The sequence below is a fragment of the Dromiciops gliroides genome, chromosome 5, assembly GCF_019393635.1.
Source record: "Dromiciops gliroides isolate mDroGli1 chromosome 5, mDroGli1.pri, whole genome shotgun sequence".
NCBI classification, from domain to species: domain Eukaryota; kingdom Metazoa; phylum Chordata; class Mammalia; order Microbiotheria; family Microbiotheriidae; genus Dromiciops; species Dromiciops gliroides.
The window spans coordinates 116,192,560-116,215,084 of NC_057865.1; the positions used below are offsets into that span (position 1 = coordinate 116,192,560).

The window sequence follows — 22,525 nt, forward strand, 5'->3', positions numbered from 1 at the left end:
CCGGTGTTGGATTCAGGAGGACCTAAATTCAAATCCAGCCGCAGATACTTGACACTTACTAGCTGTGTGACCCTGGTCAAGTCACTTAACCTTTATTGCCCAACAAAACAAAAAAGAAAAAGAAAAAAATAATTATAATGAAAGTCCCTTGGATATGAAGTAGGATGTGTACTCCGAGTTGTTTTTTTTTAGTAGCAGAGCTAGGCCAGGCTGCCCTGACTCATTTCTACTAATTTGCATGTGACAGAATGCCTGAGGTGGGGAGTCAGGGGCTGTGAGATGGAATTAATTTCTCAATGAGACTGATTACCTCTGGAGACCACAGAAGGTACTGCCACCAGGCAAGGCTGGCCCAGAGAGAATGGCTCAGTGATATTGGTATATTTCTATGGGAAGTCCTTTCTGCTCTTCTTGGTTGGTTGTGATCTATCCATCTTCAAATTATCTTTATTTGCTATCTAAATGCTATTCCCCCTTCTATCCCCCACCCCTAGAATGTAAACTCCTTAAGGATAGGAACAGTTTTTCATTTGCATACAGCAGGTGCTTAATAAGTGCCCATTGAATTAGATTGAATACCTACCTCCTCTAGAGTGTGGTAAGAGTTGTATCTGAAGCTACTAGTGCTCCTCTCCAGTCTCCGGGAGGCAGTCATGCCTTTTCGTTCCTCATCTAGCAGCACCTGGAATACAACCCCCCAAAGGTCAAGGCCATATCTTCTTTGACTAAGAGAGCTCTACAAGTCATCTGGGTAAAGAGAAGCCATCACTGATGTGAATACAAGACCATCTGCCTTGGGCTCCAATCTCCTCCTGTTTGCTGGCAGCCACTCCCCCAAGGACTATGAGCAAGGAGGCAGGAGTCTCAGGATCCAGTCTGGCTGTTGCTTAAGCTGTAGTGAAGTTAAGCAGCACTGTACAGGGAGAGAACACTGGCATGGAAGTCAAAAGATCCAAGTTCAAGTCTGGATTCTTCTAGATCATAGCGGTGTGACCTTGGGCAAATCACTTACCTCTCTGAGGCCTCTTTCCTCTTTTGTAAAATTGAGATGATAATCACCGAGCTACCCACTGGGCCAAGGTGATGAAAGTCAAATGGGCCCAGGCTTGTAAAGTACTCTTTGAGAGTAAAGTGTTATCTGAACTCTACTACTGACATTTATTTCTTTTTCTTTCTTTCTTTCTTTCTTTCTTTCTTTCTTTCTTTCTTTCTTTCTTTCTTTCTTTCTTTCTTTTTCTTTCTTTCTTTCTTTTTCTTTCTTTCTTTCTGTCTGTCTGTCTGTCTGTCTGTCTGTCTGTCTGTCTGTCTTTCTTTTTTTGCAGGGCATTGAGGGTTAAATACTTGCCCAGGGTCACACAGCTAGTAAGCTAGTAAATCAACTTTATAAGTACAGGATGGGGGGCAGCTAGGTGGCGCAGTGGATAAAGCACCAGCCCTGGATTCAGGAGTACCTGAGTTCAAATCTGGCCTCAAACACTTGACACTTAGTAGCTGTGTGACCCTGGGCACGTCACTTAACCCCCACTGCCCCGCAAAAAAAAAAAAAAAAATGAAATAAATACAGGATGGAAGAAGAATGACTAGACAATTACAATAATAATAATAATTAGTATTTGTGTAGTGCTTTAAGGTTTACAAAGTGCTTTACAAATATTGCTGATTTGATCCCAGGAGGTAGGTGCTATTATCATCGATGTTCTACAGAGGAAAATGAGGCAGACTGAGGTTAATGATGTACCCAAGGTCACACAACTGGTAAGTACCTGGGGCAGGGTTTGAACTCAGGTCTTCCTTATTCCAAGTCCGCCATTCTATCTACTGTCCCACCTAGGTACCTCATATTTTAAAAATAGTTTATGTGAGAAAACACAGTCTGGGAGTTTTAGTGGACTACAAGTTTAAGGCATGAATCAATTTAGCAACCCAAATATCTAATGAAATCTGCCAAAACATTGCTTACTAGAGTACTCATGAAAAATATAGCAGAGGGGGCCACTAGGTGGCACAGTGGATAGAGCATCAGCCCTGGAGTCAGGAGGACCTGAGTTCAAATCCGAGCTCAGACTCTTGACACTTACTAGCTGTGTGACCCTGGGCAAGTCACTTAACCCCAAGTGCCTCACACACACACACACACACACAAAATAGCAGAGCTGGGATCTTGGTCCTGGGTGACTCATCTATTGAATTGGCTCCAGGTGAATGGAGAGGAGCCACAGAGAGGATTAGAGAAATGGTCTTGCTCCAATCTGAAGATTCCATTGTTTTCCTCAATTGAAAATAGATAAATGCAGCCATACCTGATTGAACACAAGCTTGACTGTTGCACCCATCAGAGAACATGAAGGCATGTTTGATGAAATGATGATTCTGGGACCAAACTTTACCCTAACTTAAAATAACACTAAGGGTGTAGTAGATAAAGCACTGGCCTTGAATTCAGGAGGACCTGAGTTCAAATGTGACCTAAGACACTTGACACTTAACTAGCTGTGTGACCCTGGGCAAGTCACAACCCTCATTGCCCCACCAAAAAAAAATAATAAAGAATTTTAAAAATAATAATAATAAAATAAAATAACAACAAAAGGAACTAGGTCCAGGAAGTCTACATAAGTCTTCCAGTTTCCAGACTAAAACTTGGTAGAACTCCATCTATAGGAGGTCCCCATAAGTGTTCCTCCCTGATAGCCCCTCCAGAATAAATCTGACTGGTCCTTGAAAAAAGGTAACTGGGGGGCAGCTAGGTGGTGCAGTAGATAAAGCACTGACCCTGGATTGAGGAAGACCTGAGTTCAAATCTGGCCTCAGACACTTGACACTTACTAGCTGTGTGACCCTGAGCAAGTCACTTAACCCTCACTGCCCCACAAAAAAAAAAGAAAAGAAAAAAGGTACTAATCATTCCATCATGATCTTTTTGTGCCACTATCTAAAAAAAGTGAACGTTTGCAAGTTCAGACTGAAATTTGTTGTTGTTGTTCAGTCATTTCAGTTGTATCTGACTCTGTGGGTTTTCTTGGCAGAGATACTGAAGTGGTTTGCCATTTCCTTATCCAGCTCATTTTACAGATGCAGAAACTGAGGCAAACAGGGTTAAGAGACTTGCCCCAAGTGACACTGCTAGTAAGTGTCTAAGGCTGGATTTGAACTGAGGTCCTCCTGACTCCAGGCCCTGCACTCTATCCACTGTGCCACCTAGCTGCCACAGACTAAAACAGAGATTTGCTTAAACAAACAAACAAAAATCACCTTTTGTGGAAGCAAAAAAAAGGAAATTTCTAATTATAAGCTCTCCTACATGTCTGAAATGTAGTCATTTGAGTAGAATGCTCATTGAATTAGAAATTATATTTCAGATATATGGGTTTTCATTTGACAAATTCTCTGAATTTCTCTCAATCAGCCTCTCCTGTCACCTTTCCACAAAAGTCAGAAATGCATTAACAGAAAGCAGATCAAAGGACCTAATGGATTCTTCTTCTTCTTCTTTTTTTTTTTTTTTGGGTGAGGCAACTGGGGTTAAGTGACTTGCCCAGGGTCACACAGCTAGTAAGTGTTAAGTGTCTGAGGTTGAATTTGAATTCAGGTTCTCCTGACTCCAGGGCTGGTGCTCTATCCACTGCGCCACCTAGCTGCCCGGACCTAATGGCTTCTTAACTGTAACAGTCCTTGCCTGTTCAGCATTCCATCCAGGATGGAATGGATAGGCTGAGAATCCTAGGGGTTGTCTGGTCCAGTCCTCTGATTTCACAAATGAAGAGCTGTTCTCTCTGGCTACTAGACTGAAACCGAAATTAAAGTAAGGTGAGGCACCAACACATACACACGCGCAGTGAGAGATCTTACCTGTACGTCCTCAATCATGATGGTATAGGAGATGCCACTAGAATTGAGATAGTTCTTAACACTTTTCAGGTTAGAAAAAGGAACTCTCATGTCCACAGGGAGGCTGGGCCTGGCTGGAGCATGCCAAAAATCAACCTTTGAGGGGCAAAGGAAAGAAAAGAAATTGTGTTTTATCATATAACCTGGAGCGTGAACACCCAGGTAGACTGACAGCCTAATCTACTGTTATCCAGCTGAGAGTTGCGCCCATCCTTTATGTCAGAAATTATCACCTGCACTCTAATGTGTTACTGAAAGCTCTAACGGCCAAAGTATCTGGGGGGTCAGTAAGAGGTTTTCTAAGTCTTATCCAAAAGAACTTTCTCCTCCCATGACACCCAAACCACTCTGCCATCTTCCAGCATTGCTTCTTGGCCAAACTCTACCTTGCCCTGGTCCCAAAGACCCCCCAAACACTGAAGTAGTGATGAGTAAGGTAATGTCACCAATCACTGTAATTATCATGGGAAAGGCCCTTAGCCAGCAGAAAGAACTACAAAGACCAGGCATTGAGTGGAACTATATAGGCAGAGGACACCTGTTGCCTTCTGTCATGGAACACAAAGGAAAACTTCATGTCCATAGTACATCACAGGCTTCGATTCTAGTCTTAGACATTTTTTGTGTATCCCAGAGTCACTCCATGTCTCTGCTTCTCCATTTTTCTCTCTATAAAATGGGAAAAGTTGTTCATAACATCCTTTGTTTACTAACCAATAGAAAAACTCACAGGCGATAGGAGTATGATTGTAAGCAGAGGTAGCCACTGGCCCAGCCTGTGGGACCATGTTCAGAAATACCTGGTTGCCTCAACTACCCCTCAAATAAAATATATTTTATTATAACAAATTAAAAGAAATGCTGCCAGACTCTGAGATCTTTTGGCTGTCATCTTGAGCAGAGTCCTTTAACCTCTCTGAAATTCCATTTCCTCATCTATAAAATGGAAACAGGAGCATCTAGGTGTCACAGTGGATAGAACACTGGCCCTGGAGTCAAGAGGAACTGAGTTCAAATCTCACCTCAGGCACTTACTAGCAGTGTGACCCTGGGCAAGTCATTTAGCCCCAATTTGCCTTTTATACCCAATTTACATCCAGTCGTCCTGATGTATATCTTGCCACTGGACCCAGATGACTCTGGAGGAGAGAGCGAGGTTGATCTTACACAGTCCTTTCTCATTTAAATCCTATTCAGTGCAAGTTGTGACATCACCTCTGAATGTCATGGTCCTCTTTGAGAATGAAGGACAAGCAACAACAAAAATGGAGACAATAAAGCTAATCCTTTTTTAAAACATGGGCTTGTAAAGCTCAAATGTGATTGTGCAAGTGAGAAGACTTTGAACCACAGAGCACTACACAAGCAGCAGGTACGTGGGTACTCTTTTCTGTGACTATTAAAAACTGCTTCTGATAGAAATAAAAGATGAATAATAGCTAGCTTCTACCTAGCGCTTTAGAGTTTACAAAGCACTCTACAATTATCTCATTTGAGCTTCACAACAACCCTAAGAGGTAGGTGCTATTATCCCCATTTTAGAGATGGGGGATACTGAGGCAGGCAGAGGTTAAGTGACTTGACCACGGTCATCTAGTTAGTAAGTGTCTGAGGCCACATTTGAACTCAGGTCTTAATAATTATAATACTGGCTAACATTTATATAGTACTCACAACAACTCAGGGAGGTACGTGCTATTGTTACCCCCATCTTATAGATAATAATAATAATTAATGAATAACATTTATATAGCACCTACTGTGTGCCATTTACTCTACAATGATCTCATTTCATCCTCACAACAACCCTGGGAGGCAAATGCTATTATTACAGACAATAATAATCATAATCATAGCTAATTTTTTTTTTTTGTGAGGCAATTGGGGTTAAGTGATTTGCCTAGGGTCACACAGCTAGTAAGTGTTAAGTGTCTGAGGCCACATTTGAACTCAGGTACTCCTGACTCCAGTGCCGGTTCTCTATCTACTGTGCCACCTAGCTGCCCCATCATAGCTAATATTTAGATAGTAACTACTATATCTTGGGCACTGTGCTAAGAACATTTCACAAATATTATTTCATTTGATTCTCACAAGACTACAAGGAAGCAGGTGCTAGAATTATCCTCATTTCACAGTTGAGGAAACTGAGGCAGGCAGAGGTTAAGTGACTTGCCCTAGGTCACAGAGCCAGTAAGTGAGGCTGGATTTGAACTCAGGTCCTCCTGACTCCAGATGCAATACTCTATGCACTGTACCACCCAACTATCAAGGTGGTAGATTGAGCTATTAGGATGGGCCCAAGTCACACACATTTGCTACACTGAACTTTTTCATCAGAAGATCACTTATAAGTTATCTGGCACTCAGCTCCTGATGGTGGTGGATGGGACACTGGGGGATATAGTTGTGTTTTGTTATTTTTGTGGAAGCAATCGGGGTTAAGTGACTTGCCCAGGGTCATACAACTAGTAAGTGTCTCAGGCTGAATTTGAACTCAGGTCCTCTTGACTCCAGGAGCAGTGCTCTCTATTCACTGCACCACCTAGCTGCATGCCCTTCCCCCCCTCCCAGAACATAGTTTTGCACCAAACAAAAATGCTCCTTCCCTGCCCATGTCTTAAATTCCCAGTTTTATAGGGTATGTCTGGTTCAACTACCCTACTTCACTGAGTAAAAGCATGGAAACTGAGTTCTCTGGTCCCCAACCTTTTCCCTGTATAGGTTCTTAGTACTTTGTATTTTCCCAGAATCTTATGATCACTAGAGAAATAGGGGGCAAGAGGTGGGTGGGGAGGGGGAAGGGGTACCAAAGACCAAATTCCTCCCTTCCTTCTAGAGCTGCTGGAGCATCCCAGGAAGGGCGCTGGGGCAGAACCATGCCACCATCTAATGAAGCAAGACATCCAGACGGGCCATAATCCACCCACTGGACAGGCCTGCTCTTGGGAGGGGTCTATTGCTATTAAATTCATTCCATGGGCCTCACCCACCCGCCAGCCCTTTTCTAAAAGTCCCTCATGACATCTCCACTTTTAAAAATTAAAGTGTATTAAAATTAATTTGAGTATTTCACAACAGCTCTTGAGATATGAGACACCCTGAGGGGGTCAAGAGACCAAAGTTGGGAAACTGCTTTCTGTCAGATGAAGCTGACTCCAGGTCTAAACCCAGCTCTGCCCTGTGCACAACGTGGTGCTGGAAGGGAGACTGGGGGTCCTCCAGACCTAATCCTTTTATTTTACAGATGAGAGAACTGAGGCCAGGCAAGTGAAGCGATTTGTCTAGTCATTGCAGCAGCTTGCAGCAGTGCCAGGATTCGAACCCATGGCGTTTCCATTACACCTAGGTAACTCCCGGAGTCTAGTCCTCACCTTCAGGTCTTCTGAGTCCTCTAGATCCCTGAGTAATTGGAGTTGCTTCTCATCCTTGGCTTTGATTCGGAGAACCTGGTCTCTGGGAAGACATAAGCCGAGGAGCAGGGGTCAAGGACGATTGGGGGAGCAAAGTTAGGCTTTAGCCCTTGGGAGAAGCAGGGAGATCTTGGAAGGGGCTGCTTTGACTGCTAAGCATTAGAGAGAAACCAGAATGAGGGGACACCAAGGCTGGGAACCAGTTGGCAGGACTCCAGGAGCCGGTTGAACGCCTGGCCCATGGGCCGGCTCAGACCCTAACCCACTGGGTCATGGAAGAGGGGATGGGGGTGGAGATCTGCTGCAGAGAAAAGAGGAAGGAGGAGGAGGAGGACAGGGAATTAGAAAAGGAAGGGAGGGAGGGGGAGAGAAAGAAGACAGAAGATTGTGGAAGGGGGAACAGGGGGCATGGATGGCTGTTCCAGGGGGCTCCAGACCCCACCACCATCATGCTGGTCACCTTGCCTTCCTCCAGCATCCTGCTGGATGCTAATAGAAGGAAAGAATGAGGAGAGAAGGGGGAAGGTAGGGGTGTGTGTGTGTGTGTGTGTGTGTGTGTGTGTGTGTGTGTGCGTGTGTGTGTGTGTGTGAGAGAGAGAGAGGGGGGGGGAGACTGCGAATGTATCCATTTTACAGGTACTGAAACTGAGGCAGCTAGAATGAGAAATGATCTCAAGCAGCAGAGGCGCTGGGACTAGAACCCAGGAGCCCTCACACTCCACAACCCAGAGCTGTCCATTCTATAGCCACAGAGACACCAGCCTTCCTCTCCCTTGTGAGATTCATCCCCTCCCCTTCCCCATTTCACTCTCCCCAGCCCCAGCCCCGGGGGCTCTGAGGCAGAGAGCCTCTACTTACCCACTGAACATCTTCTGGCTCAAGGTTGCTGCCAGGAGAAAGCTCAGGATGAGGACAGCCCTCATGGTGAGCGGGAGCGGAGCAGGAGCCCGGCCTCCTGCGGGCATGGGCAGCATGCTTCTCCCCAGAGAGCAGCCGCAGTTGCCCTCTCTGCCCAGGGGCTCCCCGTCAAAGGCTATTACTCACCGCCTCAGCACCGTTGGCTTATCTGGGGAGGAACAGAAATGAGTGATGGAGATGATGCTCCAGTTAAGGCACCTGCCCAGCCCTCCCCAGCCCTTGGCAGAGCCCCCGGGGAAGGCAGAGGCGGGGAGGGGAGTCAGAGAGAAAAGGGGAGGGGAAGCCTCTCTCTCAGCCCGGGCATCCTTCTATTTGTCAAAGGGGGCAAAATCACATTCTGCTCTGCAGGGAGGCGTCAATCTTCCAGAAACAATTACATTTAAGCTAAGACTAACTCCAAATAATTTCCGACTTAGAGAGCTGTCCAAAATGATAGTGCCCCCCCCAACCCGTGCCCTTTGACATGACTGCTCCAAGACAATCTGGGGTAACATTTATAGGAACCCAAGAAAGAAAATCAAGACACGTAAAATATCATTCTGGGTTAACGTGAACTAACGTTAACATTCCTAATAGGTGAATATCATTGGGAAATAGCAACATTTCAAAAAACCATCAGTTAGTACTTGGCGAATACTCAGAAACAAAACCTCTCCCCTTCCCTCCTTCCTACTTTAATCTATTCCCCTTTTCTCCAAGTAAGCCTCTACTTTCTTGTTCTTCAGGTCCACCCTTATACAGACTCTCTCACTTTCCCTTTGGTCTGCCCTTCTCCTAGGAAAGCCAACTTGAAGTTTAACCCCAAAAGCCTCAGTAACCCCTTGCATGGATGGTTCAAGGGTAGAATAGAACACAAGCCCTAGAATCATTAAGACCTGAATTCAAATCCTTCCTGAGTTCAAATCCTTTATAATCATTGGATCTTTGATTGAGCTTCTTTGTGAATTCAATTCTATAAGCATTAATTAGGTCCCTTTACTGTGTTCTGGGCAGCTAGGTGGCTCAGTGGATAGAGGGCTGGGACTGGAGTCAGGAAGATGTGGGTTCAAATATGGCTGCCTCAGACACTAGCTGAGTGACCCTGACCAAGTCACTTAACCTTGTTTGTCTCAGTTTCCTCATCTGTAAAATGCACCTCCCTCCCCAGGTTGATGTGAGGGAAAAAATGAGATAATATTTGGGTTTTTTTTTAATTTAATATAATTTTATTTTGGTTTTTTTTTTTTTTTTGTCAGGGCAATGGGGGTTAAGTGACTTGTCCAGGGTCACACAGCTAGTAAGTGTCAAGTGTTTGAGGCCGGATTTGAACTCAGGTACTCCTGAATTCAGGGCCGGTGTTTATCCACTGCACCACCTAGCCGCCCCCGGGATAATATTTGTAAAGTGCTTAGCACAGTGCCTGGCACATAATAAGTGAATGTTTTAGTCCAAGTTTCCTTGGAGTTCAGTAGACCTGGGTTCAAATCCTGCCTCTGATGAGTGACTGGTATGATCTAGAGCAATTCTGCTGGATCTGTTAGGGTCCCATGCAACTAGCTGAGACTTTTCAATTACAAATTCATTGGGGCAGCTAGGTGGCACAGTGATAAAGCACTGGCCCTGGATTCAAGAGGACCCAAGTTCAAATCCGGCCTGAGACACTTGACACTTACTAGCTGTGTGACCCTGGGCAAGTCACTTAACCTTCATTGACCCGCAAAATAAATGAATAAATAAATGGATAAACAAATAAATAATAAATAAAAATTAAAAATTAATTGCTGATCTGCACCAGTGGAAGGAATTTCCACACTGGGAGGGTCCTACAATGAAAGCACAGGTGCAAACTATGCCCCTCACCCCATTAGGTTCATTCAGTCAATCTCTCCCTCAGAAATGTTATTTATTTCAGTTCATTATAATTAAACAGTCGATATTGACGCTCTCAGAAATTATCCTTTATTTCTTTCATATGTATTTCTATATGTACATGTTGTCTCTCCTAATAAAGTGTATGCTCCTTTAGGGCGGGGACCATTTCTGCTGCTTTTTTCTCTACCTCCTCAGCATCTGTCACACAGTATCTGGCCTTAATAATTTTTTTTTTTTTAGTAAGGCAGTTGGGGTTAAGTGACTTGCCCAGGGTCACACAGCTAGTAAGTGTTAAGTGTCTGAGGCCGGATTTGAACCCAGGTACTCCTGACTCCAGGGCCGGTGCTCTATCCACTGTGCCACCTAGCTGCCCCTGGCCTTAATAATTTAATATATACTTGTTGTTGGATTGATGTCACTTAGCCCTCTTTGCCTCAGGTTCCTCATCTGTAAAATGCAGATAATAAATAATAGCACCTACTTCCCAGGGTTGTTGTAAGGAGAAAGCGAGATCATACGTGTTTAGCACAGTGCCAGGCACACAGTAGGTATACATTTTTGTCTTGGGAGTGGAAAGGGGGGGCAGTTAGTAGGTCACTGGGTGATCTTAAATAATGTAAATTGTATAAGTGGTCATTCCGTTGGGGAAATGCCACCTTATCCACCTTCATGCCAAACATTCCCCATGACGTTCTTACAGATGGTGTTCCCTTAAAACAGGGCCACGCAGCCAAAGTCTCCCTAGCTGGGGCAATTGGGCAAAGCAAAGAGGAGGCTGCCATGCTGAGCAGCCCCTGTGGGATCAGGAAAGAGATCATTGGGGCTGCTGAACCCACTAATGGTGACTGCGGATCCACAGCAGAGGGGAAAGAAGAGGCAGAGATGCTCACTGGAGCTATTTCTGGTAACGGCACTTGAACAAAAAGGTCACTCAATAGAGGCATTTCTCAGAAATCCACTACCACATACACCCCCCTTTCCCAGAAGGACAGATTAGCTGCACGCTGGTGAGAAGGCTTGGGGACATCGCCATTGTTTGCAGTGGCTTCTGCTCCCCAGACCTGCCTGGCCTGTCCCAGGATTGCCCAGGTCTGTTGTCCCAACAGGCCCGGGGGGCTCCAGAGGCCTCACTCACAGTGGGGCCCGGGTTCCTCCCTGTCCTGAATGAGCAGAGTCCTTTCCTAGGGACTGAGGTGCTTCAGTGAGAAGAGCAATCCAGGAATAAGGAAGACCTGAGTTCAGAGTCCTAAGACACACACACACACACCCCTAGTTAGATGAAGTCAGGGCAGAGATACACACACACACACACACACACACACACACACACACACACACCCCTAGCTAGATAAATATATATTAGAATAATAGATATTAGAAAAATATATATTAGAATAATATCTTGGAATAAATATGTGATAACATATATTGGAATAATATATTAGAATAATATATAGTAACATATATTGGAATGATATGTGTAGGATAATATATTGGAGTTGTATATAGACATTATATATTAGAATAATATATAGGAATAAATTAGGATAATATATAAAGGATATATTAGAATAATATATAGGAATAATAACAGGGCCATTATTCTATGTATGTATTGGAATAACATATATTAGAATAATATATAGGGGAAATGTGTGCATATATATGTGTGTGTATGAATGAGGGAATTTGTTTTGCTTGACTTATGCATATTTGCAACAAAGTTTTTATTAATGAAGGGGAAGTAGGGAGGAGAGAAAATAGATTTTTGTTCATTGAAAAAATGAAATGAGACTTTTAAAAAATAGGTACTAGGTGGTGACACTGGTAAACTCACTTAACCTATCTCAGTCTCAGTTTTCTTTTCTATAGAATGGGGATGCCAAATAATAGCACCTACCTCACAGGATTTCTGTGAGGATCAAATGAGATAAAATATATATGCAACACTTTGCAAACCTTAAAGTTCTATATAAATACAAGTTATTATTATTGTTATTATTATTATTATTGTTATGGCAACTAAGTGGTACAGTTGAATAGAGCACCAGCCCTAGAATCAGGAAGACCTGAATTCAGATTCAGCTTCAGACACTTACTTGTGACCCTGGACAAGTCACTTGACCCTCGTTTGCCTCAGTTTCCACATCTGCAAAATGCAGATAATGAATAATAGCACCTCCCTCCCAGGGTTGTTGTGAGGAAAACATGAGTTAATATTTTTAAAGTGGTTATCACAGTGTAGGTGCCATATAAATGTTACCTATTTATTATCATCATTATTAGTGGAAGTTTGGAAGATGTGGCGGGGTGAGGGCAAGGCATGATAAAAGGGGCCCCCAGATGAAAAAAAGGATGGTTTAGCATCAAGTGGGATGAACTTGAAATCAGGATGCCTTGGGGTCTTGAGTCCTGGCTCCCGTACTTCCTACCAGAACAGAGGAGATGGGTGTGGTGGGCCTGGCGTCAGGAGGATTTGGGAATAGAATCTGGTCTCCAGAACTTAATAGCTGCCCAAGCCTGGAGCAAATCTCTTGATCTCTCTTGAGCTTGTTTCCCAATTTTGTAAATTGGGGATAATAATAGCACCCCCTTCCCAGGCTTGTCGTGAAGATCAGATGAGATAAGGAATAAAAAGTGGTTTGCAAAACCACCTTCTGTCTAAAGCAAGCTCTTATTAGTAGTTGTGTGACTGGAGGCAAATTATTGAACCTCTGTCTGAGTTTCGGTGACTTCATCTGGGTAATACTCTTTCTATTTCCTACCTAATGGCAGGGCCTGGAATCGAGAAGACTCAAGTTCAAATCTAACCAAGTCACTTAACCACTGTCAACCTCAGTTTCCCCATCTATAAAAGAGGGGTAATAATAGCAACTATTCTCCAGGGTTGTTGTGAGGATCAAATAAGATTATAATTGTGAAGTGCTCAGTATAGAGCCCAGCACCTGGTAGGTATTATCTAAACATTAGTTATCGTCTTTTTTGTTATTATTACTATTGCTACTGCTGCTACGACTATTTTACAAGGTTGTAAGAAAAGCATTTCGTAAACTTTGCAAAACACCATAAACGTGAGCCACAGAATGAAAAAACTGAAGACACGGATGGCTAGGCTGTATTTCTGAGGAGAGTCCAAATTGCATTTTCTTAGAAGAGTCCTTTCTTTTCCCTTGTTCAAACACTAATATTACCAAAACACTCCAGACAAGTGCCAGCTATCCAAAAGTTTCTTGGGTTCTTTGTTTAAAACATTTCATTGCATCCAAGATAATTCCAAAGGAATCATGATGAAAAAATGCTACCTACATCATTCCTATATGTGTGTGTACATATGTATATATGTGTGTATATATTTATATATGTTTATGTGTATGTGTGTGTATATATATATATATATATATATGAATGATGAAATTCAGCATTCCCTTCGACTATGAAATTAAAAACACGTTATCCCGAAACAGGGTCCACTGGCTTCTCAGAATAATGTGTTAATCTCATAATTGAAAGGGAGGCTCACTGCCATCCAGAGATTAGTGAAAATAAAGGCACCAGAGGGTCCCACGACCTTAAAGAAAAAGTGAAGGCCCCCTCCCCCACATTAGAACAATACAGAAAGAGAGGCCTCATTATTCGGGGAGTCCCCTCGTTTTATACGGGAGGAGACCAAGCCCCGTAGGGTTGGCTCCATCTGTCCAAGGCCACACAGGTAGCCTGGGACATCAAATTAAGGAAATGCATCCCCGGGCTGTTGTGAGGATTGGATGAAATAAAGCGCTGAGCACCGTTTGAGGCACACAGTTGGCGCTTAATAAATGCTTCTGCCTTTCCCCTTACCATCGCGCCCAAGGTCACACAGAGGACAGCCAGGGAGTTGGCTCCATTTGCCCAAGGTCACAGACACCGAGGTAGGGACAGCAACAACACCTCCCACACCCCCACCCCGTCGTTGTGAGGATAGAATGAGACGATAATTGTAAAGAGCTTAGGTCGGTACCTGGCACACAGCAGGTGCTTAATAAATGCTTCCGCCCCTCCCCTGTGCCACGCTACCCATTCGGGGTCACGGGGAGGGTCGGCCTGATCTGTCCGAGGTCACACCGGCAGTAAGGAGGGGGATCAAATCAAGGGTAACAACAGCACTGACCCCCGGAGGTTGGTGCGGGGATTTGCACGGTGCTTAGCCGGTGTGGGGCACACAGCAGGCACTTAATAAATGCTTCTTCCCTTCCACCGCGCTACGCCGCCCTCCGGGGCAGGCGGCTACCCCGCAGGGAGCCCCCGGGGGGGTCCCCCCCCACTCCCCAGACCCTCCATGTAGGTACTCACCACACCGCGTCTCAGGGCCTGGCCGCTCGGACCCACCGGCCGAGGGCCTTGCGGGGGGGAGCATTTCCTGCCGCTTCCTGCCCGGAGGTCGGAGCCTACCGGCTGGGGGGCGCCTCTGCAGCCTCGGCTGCCCCCAGGAGCGCGCCGCGGGGGAGCTGCTGCTGCGCGCAGACATCCCGCTCTATTAGTCAGTCAACGAAGCGCTGCGTGAGCCGGGAGGCAGCGTTCTGTCCACATGTGGTCTGAGAGCCAGGGCGCTGCGGGACGCGTGAATCCTACCGCCCGCCAGCTCTGGGTGCTAACTAGGTCGCAAGCTGCGGGCAGAGATCCCGACTGTGCCTTGGCCAAACCTGAGCCTCCCTTTCCTCACCTAAAAAACGGAGGGGCTGGGCTAGAGGACCTTCTCATCGGCCAACAAGCATTTATTAGGTGCCTACTGTGTGCCAGGCACTCTGCCGAGGGCTGGGGATGCAAGCAAAGGCAAAAAAGATGGTCCCCGATCTCTCCGGCTCCCAGGCTTTGGTCAATTCCAAGTCTAAATCTATGATCCTACAGGTTAAAAATAACAACACGCATAATTGATAGACTATTGATTGCCTTATCAATGGGTGGGGGACGGGTTAGAGAGAGGGAGACAATTTGCAACACAAAATTGTAAAAAGAGGGGCAGCTAGGTGGCGAAGTGGGTAGAGCACTGGCCCTGGATTCAGGAATACCAGAGTTCAAATTCAACCTCAGACATGTGACAATAGCTGTGTGACCCTGGGCAAGTCACTTAACCTCAATTTCCTCACCCCCCCCAAATTGTAAAAAGAATGCCCCAAAATAAGAAAGAGGGGGAAAAGACAAACATTAATACAAAAAAGCAGTTGAAAAAAACAGCTCCACTTTATTCATTAAATAAAACTGGAATTATTCATTCCCTTCTGAAATTTCCTTAGAGCCCTTAGCTTGAATTATGCCTTCGACTTGATCACATTCTCCCCCTGGGGGATCATGGAATAGTAGAATGAATGGATGGATGGATGGATGGATGGATGGATGGATGGATGGATGGATGGATGGATGGATGGATGGATGGAGAAATTTTATTAAGTGCTTTGATTTTTATTAAGTATTATTAAATTAGATGTATTAGATTATTAAGTATTATTAAATTACTTAATACTCAGCACACCACTGGGCTAATCACTAAGGATACTAATAAAAAAGACAGTGAGCTCATATTCTAATGGAGGAGGGAATACTTAGCTTAGAACCTGGCACAGAGTAGGCATTTAATAAATGTTTAAATAATATTGAAGTTCTTACCTACAAATCAGATGGAAAAGTCCCATGGTCCTTAAGGTACAGTGAAAAAGCAGATGTTGATGCCTCTTCTTTTGTCATTTCCAATGATAATGAGAGAATAAAAAGGGGCACCTTTCATACCTTTAATAAGGGAGTGAATTTTTAATCAAAGAAGGTCTAGAGATCATAACAGCTAAAGTTGAAAGGTCAACTGGAAGGCCATCCTAGTTCAATCCTTTCATTTTACAAATGAAGAAACTGAGCCACCAAGAGATTAAATGACTTGTGCAACGTGAAACAAGTGGTAGTATGGTTATTTTTGTTCTTGTCTCAGCCCCCTTCTGGTGAATTATCAACTCCTTGAGGACCGGCATGGTCATTTTTCATCCTTATATCCTGAACCTCTACTACAGTGTCTAACATATGGTGTCATTGTTTTTCAGTTGTTTCCATCATGTCTGACTCTCTAGAACCCCATTTGGGGTTTTCTTGGCAGAGGTACTGGAGTGGTTTGCCATTTCCTTCTCCAGTTCATTTTACAGATGAGGAAACTGAGGCAGACAGGGTCACACAGATAGGTGTCAAAGGTCATATTTGAACCCAGGTCTTTCTAACTCCATGCCCAGCCCTCTGCCCACTGAACCACTTAGCTGCCCAGCATACAGTAAAGGGAACTAATCAGTGTTTATAAAATTGAAATGAATTCATACAGAAGCACAATTAAAAACCCAATGATTGCACAGCTTGCTGGCTTATATTAAAGCATTACCACCCAACACTAGAGAATGCTGTATCAGCTAAATCAGGTCAGGATCTCAGGCTGCCAGTCACTGCTTAGCTCTACCCGCTGAATGGAATATTCTGTCATCTGTCAGCATTTTAATATCAGAGCATTCATCATGTATATCACAAACCATAGTCCTACCTACTTGAATCCTTCAAACACGGAAAATCCTGTTTGGGATAATGTCTGTTTCCACACTCCTGCCCAGAAGTCTGGAATCAAGCGATGGGAAGGAAGATCTAGTCTCTGGTCACAAACTTCTTGACTCCCAGTCTAACTAGAGTTAGATACATGCAATTAACTCACCACTGGTTTAGAAAGCACTCTATGAAACCCGGGGGTCTCTCCTGGGTGCATCCAGAGGAACTCCAGGGTCTCAAGAGCACTGCTCTCCATGATATGAAATTTCACTGGATTTCTATCTGTCCCAAAGTTCTGCCTCTGAAACACGAGGCTGAAAAAATGCTGCAGGGCTATGGGCAGGTGGTAGAGTCCAACTGTCATCAATTTAACATCCAAAAAGGAGGTGGGGCAAGTACCATGTGGTCCTTGCCCTTCTACCTTTAAAAAGTGACCTGCATTCCCAGTCTCTCCTGGAACTACAAATCTTAGGAGGCAAACCAGGCAAATGAAGCTATGACAGGGTACCAAACAGGAACCAGAATGCCCCATTATATTATACTTCCCAGACTGCATTCTAATCCTCTATTAAAACGAGAGAGAGAGAGAGATATGGAGGGAGGGAGAGGGAGGGGGGAAGAGAAAGAAAGAAAGAAAGAAAGAAAGAAAGAAAGAAAGAAAGAAAGAAAGAAAGAAAGAAAGAAAGAAAGAAAGAAAGAAAGAAAGAAAGAAAGAAAGAAAGAAAGAAAGAAAGAAAGAAAGAAAGAAAGAAAGAAAGAAAGAAAGAAAAGAAAGAAAGAAGGAAGGAAGGAAGGAAGGAAGGAAGGAAGGAAGGAAGGAAGGAAGGAAGGAAGGAAGGAAGGAAGGAAGGAAGAAAGAAAGAAAGAAAGAAAGAAAGAAAGAAAGAAAGAAAGAAAGAAAGAAAGAAAGAAAGAAAGAAAGAAAGAAAGAAAGAAAGAAAGAAAGAAGGGAGGGAGGGAGGGAGGGAAAAAAGAAACAACCGCAGGACATTTATTTGGTGTTCAAAGGTTTTCATAACCATTTAGCCAGTTCGGACTCTTCACAACCCTACCCCATTTCAGGTTTTAATGATACTGGAGTGGTTTACCATTTCCTACTCCGGCTCAATTTACAGATGAGGAAACTGAGGCCAACAGGGTGAATTGACTTACCCAGAGTCACACAGCTACTAAATGTCTGAGATCAGATTTGAACTGAGATCTTGACTGCAAGCCTGGTGTTCTACCTGCTATGCCACCTAGCTTCCTCCTACCTTTCCAGTCTTTTTACACCTTACTCCCTAATACTCTTCAATTCAGTGACACTCCTGGCTGTCCCACGAACAAGACAAACCAGTTCCCAGATCCAAGCATTTTCTCTGGCTGTCTCCTACATCTGGAATGCGCTCCTTCTTTTCATCTATCTACTGGCTTCCCTCGCTTTCTTTAAGTCCCAACTAAAATCTTCTACAGGAAGCTTTCTCCTACCCCTCTGCCCTTCCCTCTGTTAATTATTTCCTTTTAATCCTGTATAGAGCTTGCTTGTATATATTTGTTTGCATGTTGTCTCCCCCATTAGAGTGAAGGATTGATAGGTGCTCATTGACTGTGAAATGGATGAAGAAATTGTGGTTTGGATTATTATAATAGCGTCATAAGAAACACTGAGTATGAACAAATTGGGAAAACTTTGGGATGACTTTATGAACTGATAAAATGCCTCTTAAAATTCTTCCCTCAAGGGGCAGCTAGGTGGCGCAGTGGATAGAGCACCTGCCCTGGATTCAGCAGGACCTGAGTTCAAATCCGACCTCAGACACTTGACACTAGCTGAGTGACCCTGGGCAAGTCACTTAACCCCAATTGCCTCACCAAAAAAAAATTTTTTTAAGCCCCCCCCCAACCCCTTCCCTCAAGGCTCAGTAACTATTTCTTCTAAGAAGTCTTTTAATTATTGATTGTTTCTATGATTTGTCATTTGACCCACTCATTTTTTAGGATAAGATTTAGTTTCCAATTAATTTGTAGTCTATCCCTCCATGGCACTTTATTACATGTAATTTTTGTTGCATCATTCTTCTAAGAAGTCTGTGCCCTCCTCTCCCTCATGTGGTTAAATGCTCTCTCCCTTCTCAAGTTATAGTATATTTACTTATCTGTGTGCATATCATATTTCCTCAGCATTATTCAACAATCAATTGGCATTTATTAAGCACCTACTAGGTGCCAGGCACTGTGTTAAGCAGGATACAAAAAGGAAGAAAAAGACAGTTACCTGCCCTCAAGGAGCTTACAATCTAACGGGGGAGACAACAAACAAATACTCACAAGCTACATGTGAGATAAATAGGAGATGATTAACAAAGAGAAGGCATTAGAATTAAGAGGGTTGGGGGGAAAATGTTTTTAATTAGAAAAAAAAAAGAGGGTTAGGAAAGGCTTCCTCTAAAAGCTCAGATTTTAGTAGACACTTAAAGGAAGCCAGAAAGCTCAATAGGTAGAGTAGAGAAAGGGTAGAGTTCCAGGCACGGGACAATGCCCAGAGCCAGGAGATGAGTGTCTTGTTTGTGGACCAGCTGGGAAACTGCCACGACAAAAGTCTTAACATAGATATAATTATGATATACTATCTATTTTCCTTCCGTCTGCTGTCCTTCATTTTCATCCTTGCATGCCTTTGGAATGACTTTGTTTATTTGGATGTCCTGCCAAGGTATCTTTAGACTGGCTTTATTCTTCCCTGCTTCTCTCTGTTTTATAAGAAGATAGTGCTCATAATTGTCCATCATCTCTCCTCATAAGATCTTGCTTTTTTTGTTTTATTTTAACATTTTTATGGGGGCAGCTAGGTGGCACAGTGGATAAAGCACCAACCCTGGATTCAGGAGGACCTGAGTTCAAATCTGTCCTCAGACACTCAATACTTACTAGCTGTGTGACCCTGGGCAAGTCATTTAACCCTCATTGCCCCGCAAAACAAACAAAAAACCAAACCATGAAAAATTTTATTTTTTTTATTTTCAGTTCCAAATTCTCCCCCTCCCTAAATTCTCCCAGTCATTGAAAAGGCAAGAAACACAACACCCATTCTACATCATCAGATTTTACAAACAAGTTTATATTTTAACCCAATGTCATCCTCTCCCTATCTGGCAAGTAAATCAGATCTTTGCTGACTAATAGGTTTCCTAAGTTCTTTTGGTCTTCTTGTTATTGTATGGAGCAAACTGCCTCAGTTTACCCAAATAACTCGAGGAGACCACCAAGTCAAGCAGAGACAGATTTATTACATCCTCATGAGGACGGGCAAAACCCAATTACACATTGAAGTCTTGCAAAGATATGCCCAATCCTCTAGGTTTTTATAGTAATCTTGAAAAGGACTGTCCCCACGTACACCTAGGGTGGATGAGCTCACAATCTAACATCCAATCCTGTCTCACCCAGGGTGCGTATGGAGACATGCATACGTGTTCCAGGGACAAGGGGGAAAAGGGGAGGGGGAACAAGGTCAAACCAAAGGAAAAGGAAACAGGGGAGTGAGAGTCAGATGTTTCACATCTGGGCAGGCCCCTGTCTCTAAAGATAAGGATGACAAGGTTAAAATTTATCTTCGGCTATGTTGGGAAGAAAAGAATAATCCATTGTTGGGACCCCAAGGCCAAGGGGATTCTGCTCTGAGAAAAAGAGACAATGTTACTTAACATCTGGTCTCAACTCAATGGCTGCATTCTGTGCCTAGTCCCGTCCTTTCTTCTTGAGTCCCGAGTATTGAATTGGTGGGCAAACTCCCTGACCCACTGACTGGGGTTCTGACACATGATGGATTGCAGACAAAATTAATATGTAGCTGACAAGTGGGGAGACTGAGCAGAATTAAAAATACTGTTAATTGGCAATAAAACTTAAAGGAGACAGTGAGAATTTGACAAGCAATAAACTTCTAAACAAACTATATTGGGTCAGGGCTGGGTACCTTCCAGACCCCATCCTCAGAGTTTAATCTGACTCAAATCCATAATCATATCATACATTATGATAATGAATTTATAGTGACTAAACTTCTTTATAAAATTATTAATTGTTGGTGGTGTCATTTCTGTTATCAAGTTCACATTTTAAATTATCTACTTATTTAGCTAATTCGAGGATTTTTAGAAGGAATTTCTAAAAATTACGACGAACTGTTATCTCCATAAATGTCAGTGGAACCATCACACTTGGGCTCTAACTTCACATACCCTTGTAAATTTGACGAGCCAGCCAGGAGTTAACAAACCTGGTGGTTTTCTTTAACCCTCCCCAACCACCCCTTATTTGGCCACCTGATGAATCTCTAACCCTCCCTCACTGCCTCCCTCATTTAACGAATCTCCCTTACTTTTAAAAGCCTCTGAAAGCCTTACCTCAAGATGATTGAATATTTTTTTTCCTCATGCTTTTCCTCATTGGAGTATTTTGGGACTACATAATGTCCAAGAGTGTGTGAAGTTAGGGCCCAAGTGTGATGGTTCCACTGACATTTATAGAGAAAACAGTTTGTCGTAATTTTTAGAAATTCCTTCTAAAAAAAAAAGGACAGAGATGCAGAAGGCAACCAAATGGATGGTGGCAGCACAAATGCCAGAGAGTTGAGGGATCAGTGCAAAAGGTATCTGAAGAAGGGGAAGATTATGAAGGCATGAAAAAAAAATCTCAAATAGACCTCATAAATGCTCCAACAAAGACAACCAGGAAAACATCGATGACTAACAACCCACAAGTCTTCTCTCCAATCTATATGCAATATTCATGAGTCATCTATGTACAAATCAAAGGCATCCTTGATGAGAATACAAGCAGGGAACAAGGAGGCATTAATTGTGAGTTCCTTGAAGGGAAGGACTGTTTTTTGCCTTTCTTAGTATACCCAGCCCCTTAGTACATGCCTGACATATAGTAAGTGCTTAATAAATGCTTATTGACTGACATCCAACTGTGGATTCCATCTTTACCTTTTCATAATTGACTAAAAGAAGATACTAGGGCGCAGCTAGGTGGCACGGTGGATAAAGCACTGGCCCTGGATTCAGGAGGACCTGAGTTTAAATCTGGCTTCAGACACTTGATACTTGCTAGCTGTGTGACCCTGGGCAAGTCACTTAACCCTCATGGCCCCACCCCCCCAAAAAATACTGTGCTTATTGTTTAGTTGATTATGTTTTTTTGAAAAATTGGTTCAGTGGAGCAAAATACCACCTTACAGGTTTTTTTTTTTCTACTAGGGGTATTTCTTCCAATCAAACAATCAATCACCAATCGACAAACATTTATTAAGTGCCCACCATGTGTCAGGCACTGTGCAAAGTGCTGGGCTAAAAAAGGCAAAAATACAACAGTTTGTGTTGTCAAGGAGCTTACATAAAGACAACATGTATAGAATAAGGAGAGAGGTCACTAGCAGGTGGTGGGATTGAGAAAGGCTTCATCCATACACCAAAATCATTAAGGAATTTCCAAAAAGATATAATAATGACAGGAATCATCCCATTTGGTGACCCTCTGATTATAAATATCAAGAGGTACCTAAATCAGGGAGATCTATCCCATTAAAGGTGTTCCCCCCTGGGATACAGGGGATGAAGCAGAATCTAAATTCAAGAGGAATTCCTCGTCAAATAGTAAGGTCCTAGGGGGCAGCTAGGTGGCGCAGTGGATAGAGCACCGGCCCTGGAATCAGAAGTACCTGAGTTCAAATCCGGTCTCAGACACTTAACACTTACTAGCTGTGTGACCCTGGGCAAGTCACTTAACCCCAATTGCCTCACTAAAAAAAAAAAAAAATAGTAAGGTCCTCCAGACATTAATGTTTGTGGATAACAACCAATTCTAGGCCCTCGCAGAGTTTTGTAGTCATGCAAAGGGGTTTGGCTTGACCGTCCACACAGGACCAC

The 22,525-nt window shown here is 43.5% G+C and overlaps 1 protein-coding gene across 7 annotated transcripts in view; it reads right to left on the bottom strand.

The window, feature by feature from the left end:
* The window catches only part of LOC122728583 (carboxypeptidase A5-like), a 33,155-nt gene extending 16,238 nt beyond the window's left edge, over positions 1-16,917 (bottom strand). For 3 of the 7 annotated variants that reach the window (XM_043967336.1, XM_043967337.1, XM_043967331.1), the window contains exons 1-5: positions 16,615-16,905; positions 8,160-8,367; positions 7,263-7,344; positions 3,850-3,984; positions 584-682 (exon numbers count right to left, since the gene is read on the bottom strand). In XM_043967336.1, the coding sequence (XP_043823271.1) occupies positions 584-682; positions 3,850-3,984; positions 7,263-7,344; positions 8,160-8,275 (432 nt within the window). In that variant the 5' untranslated portion in view covers positions 8,276-8,367; positions 16,615-16,905. Of the gene's footprint in view, positions 1-583; positions 683-3,849; positions 3,985-7,262; positions 7,345-8,159; positions 8,368-14,399; positions 14,497-15,710; positions 15,831-16,614 lie in introns of those variants that run through there. The other 4 variants (XM_043967334.1, XM_043967332.1, XM_043967333.1 and 1 more) reach the window with 4 other exon arrangements.
* Positions 16,918-22,525: the final 5,608 nt, after the last annotated feature.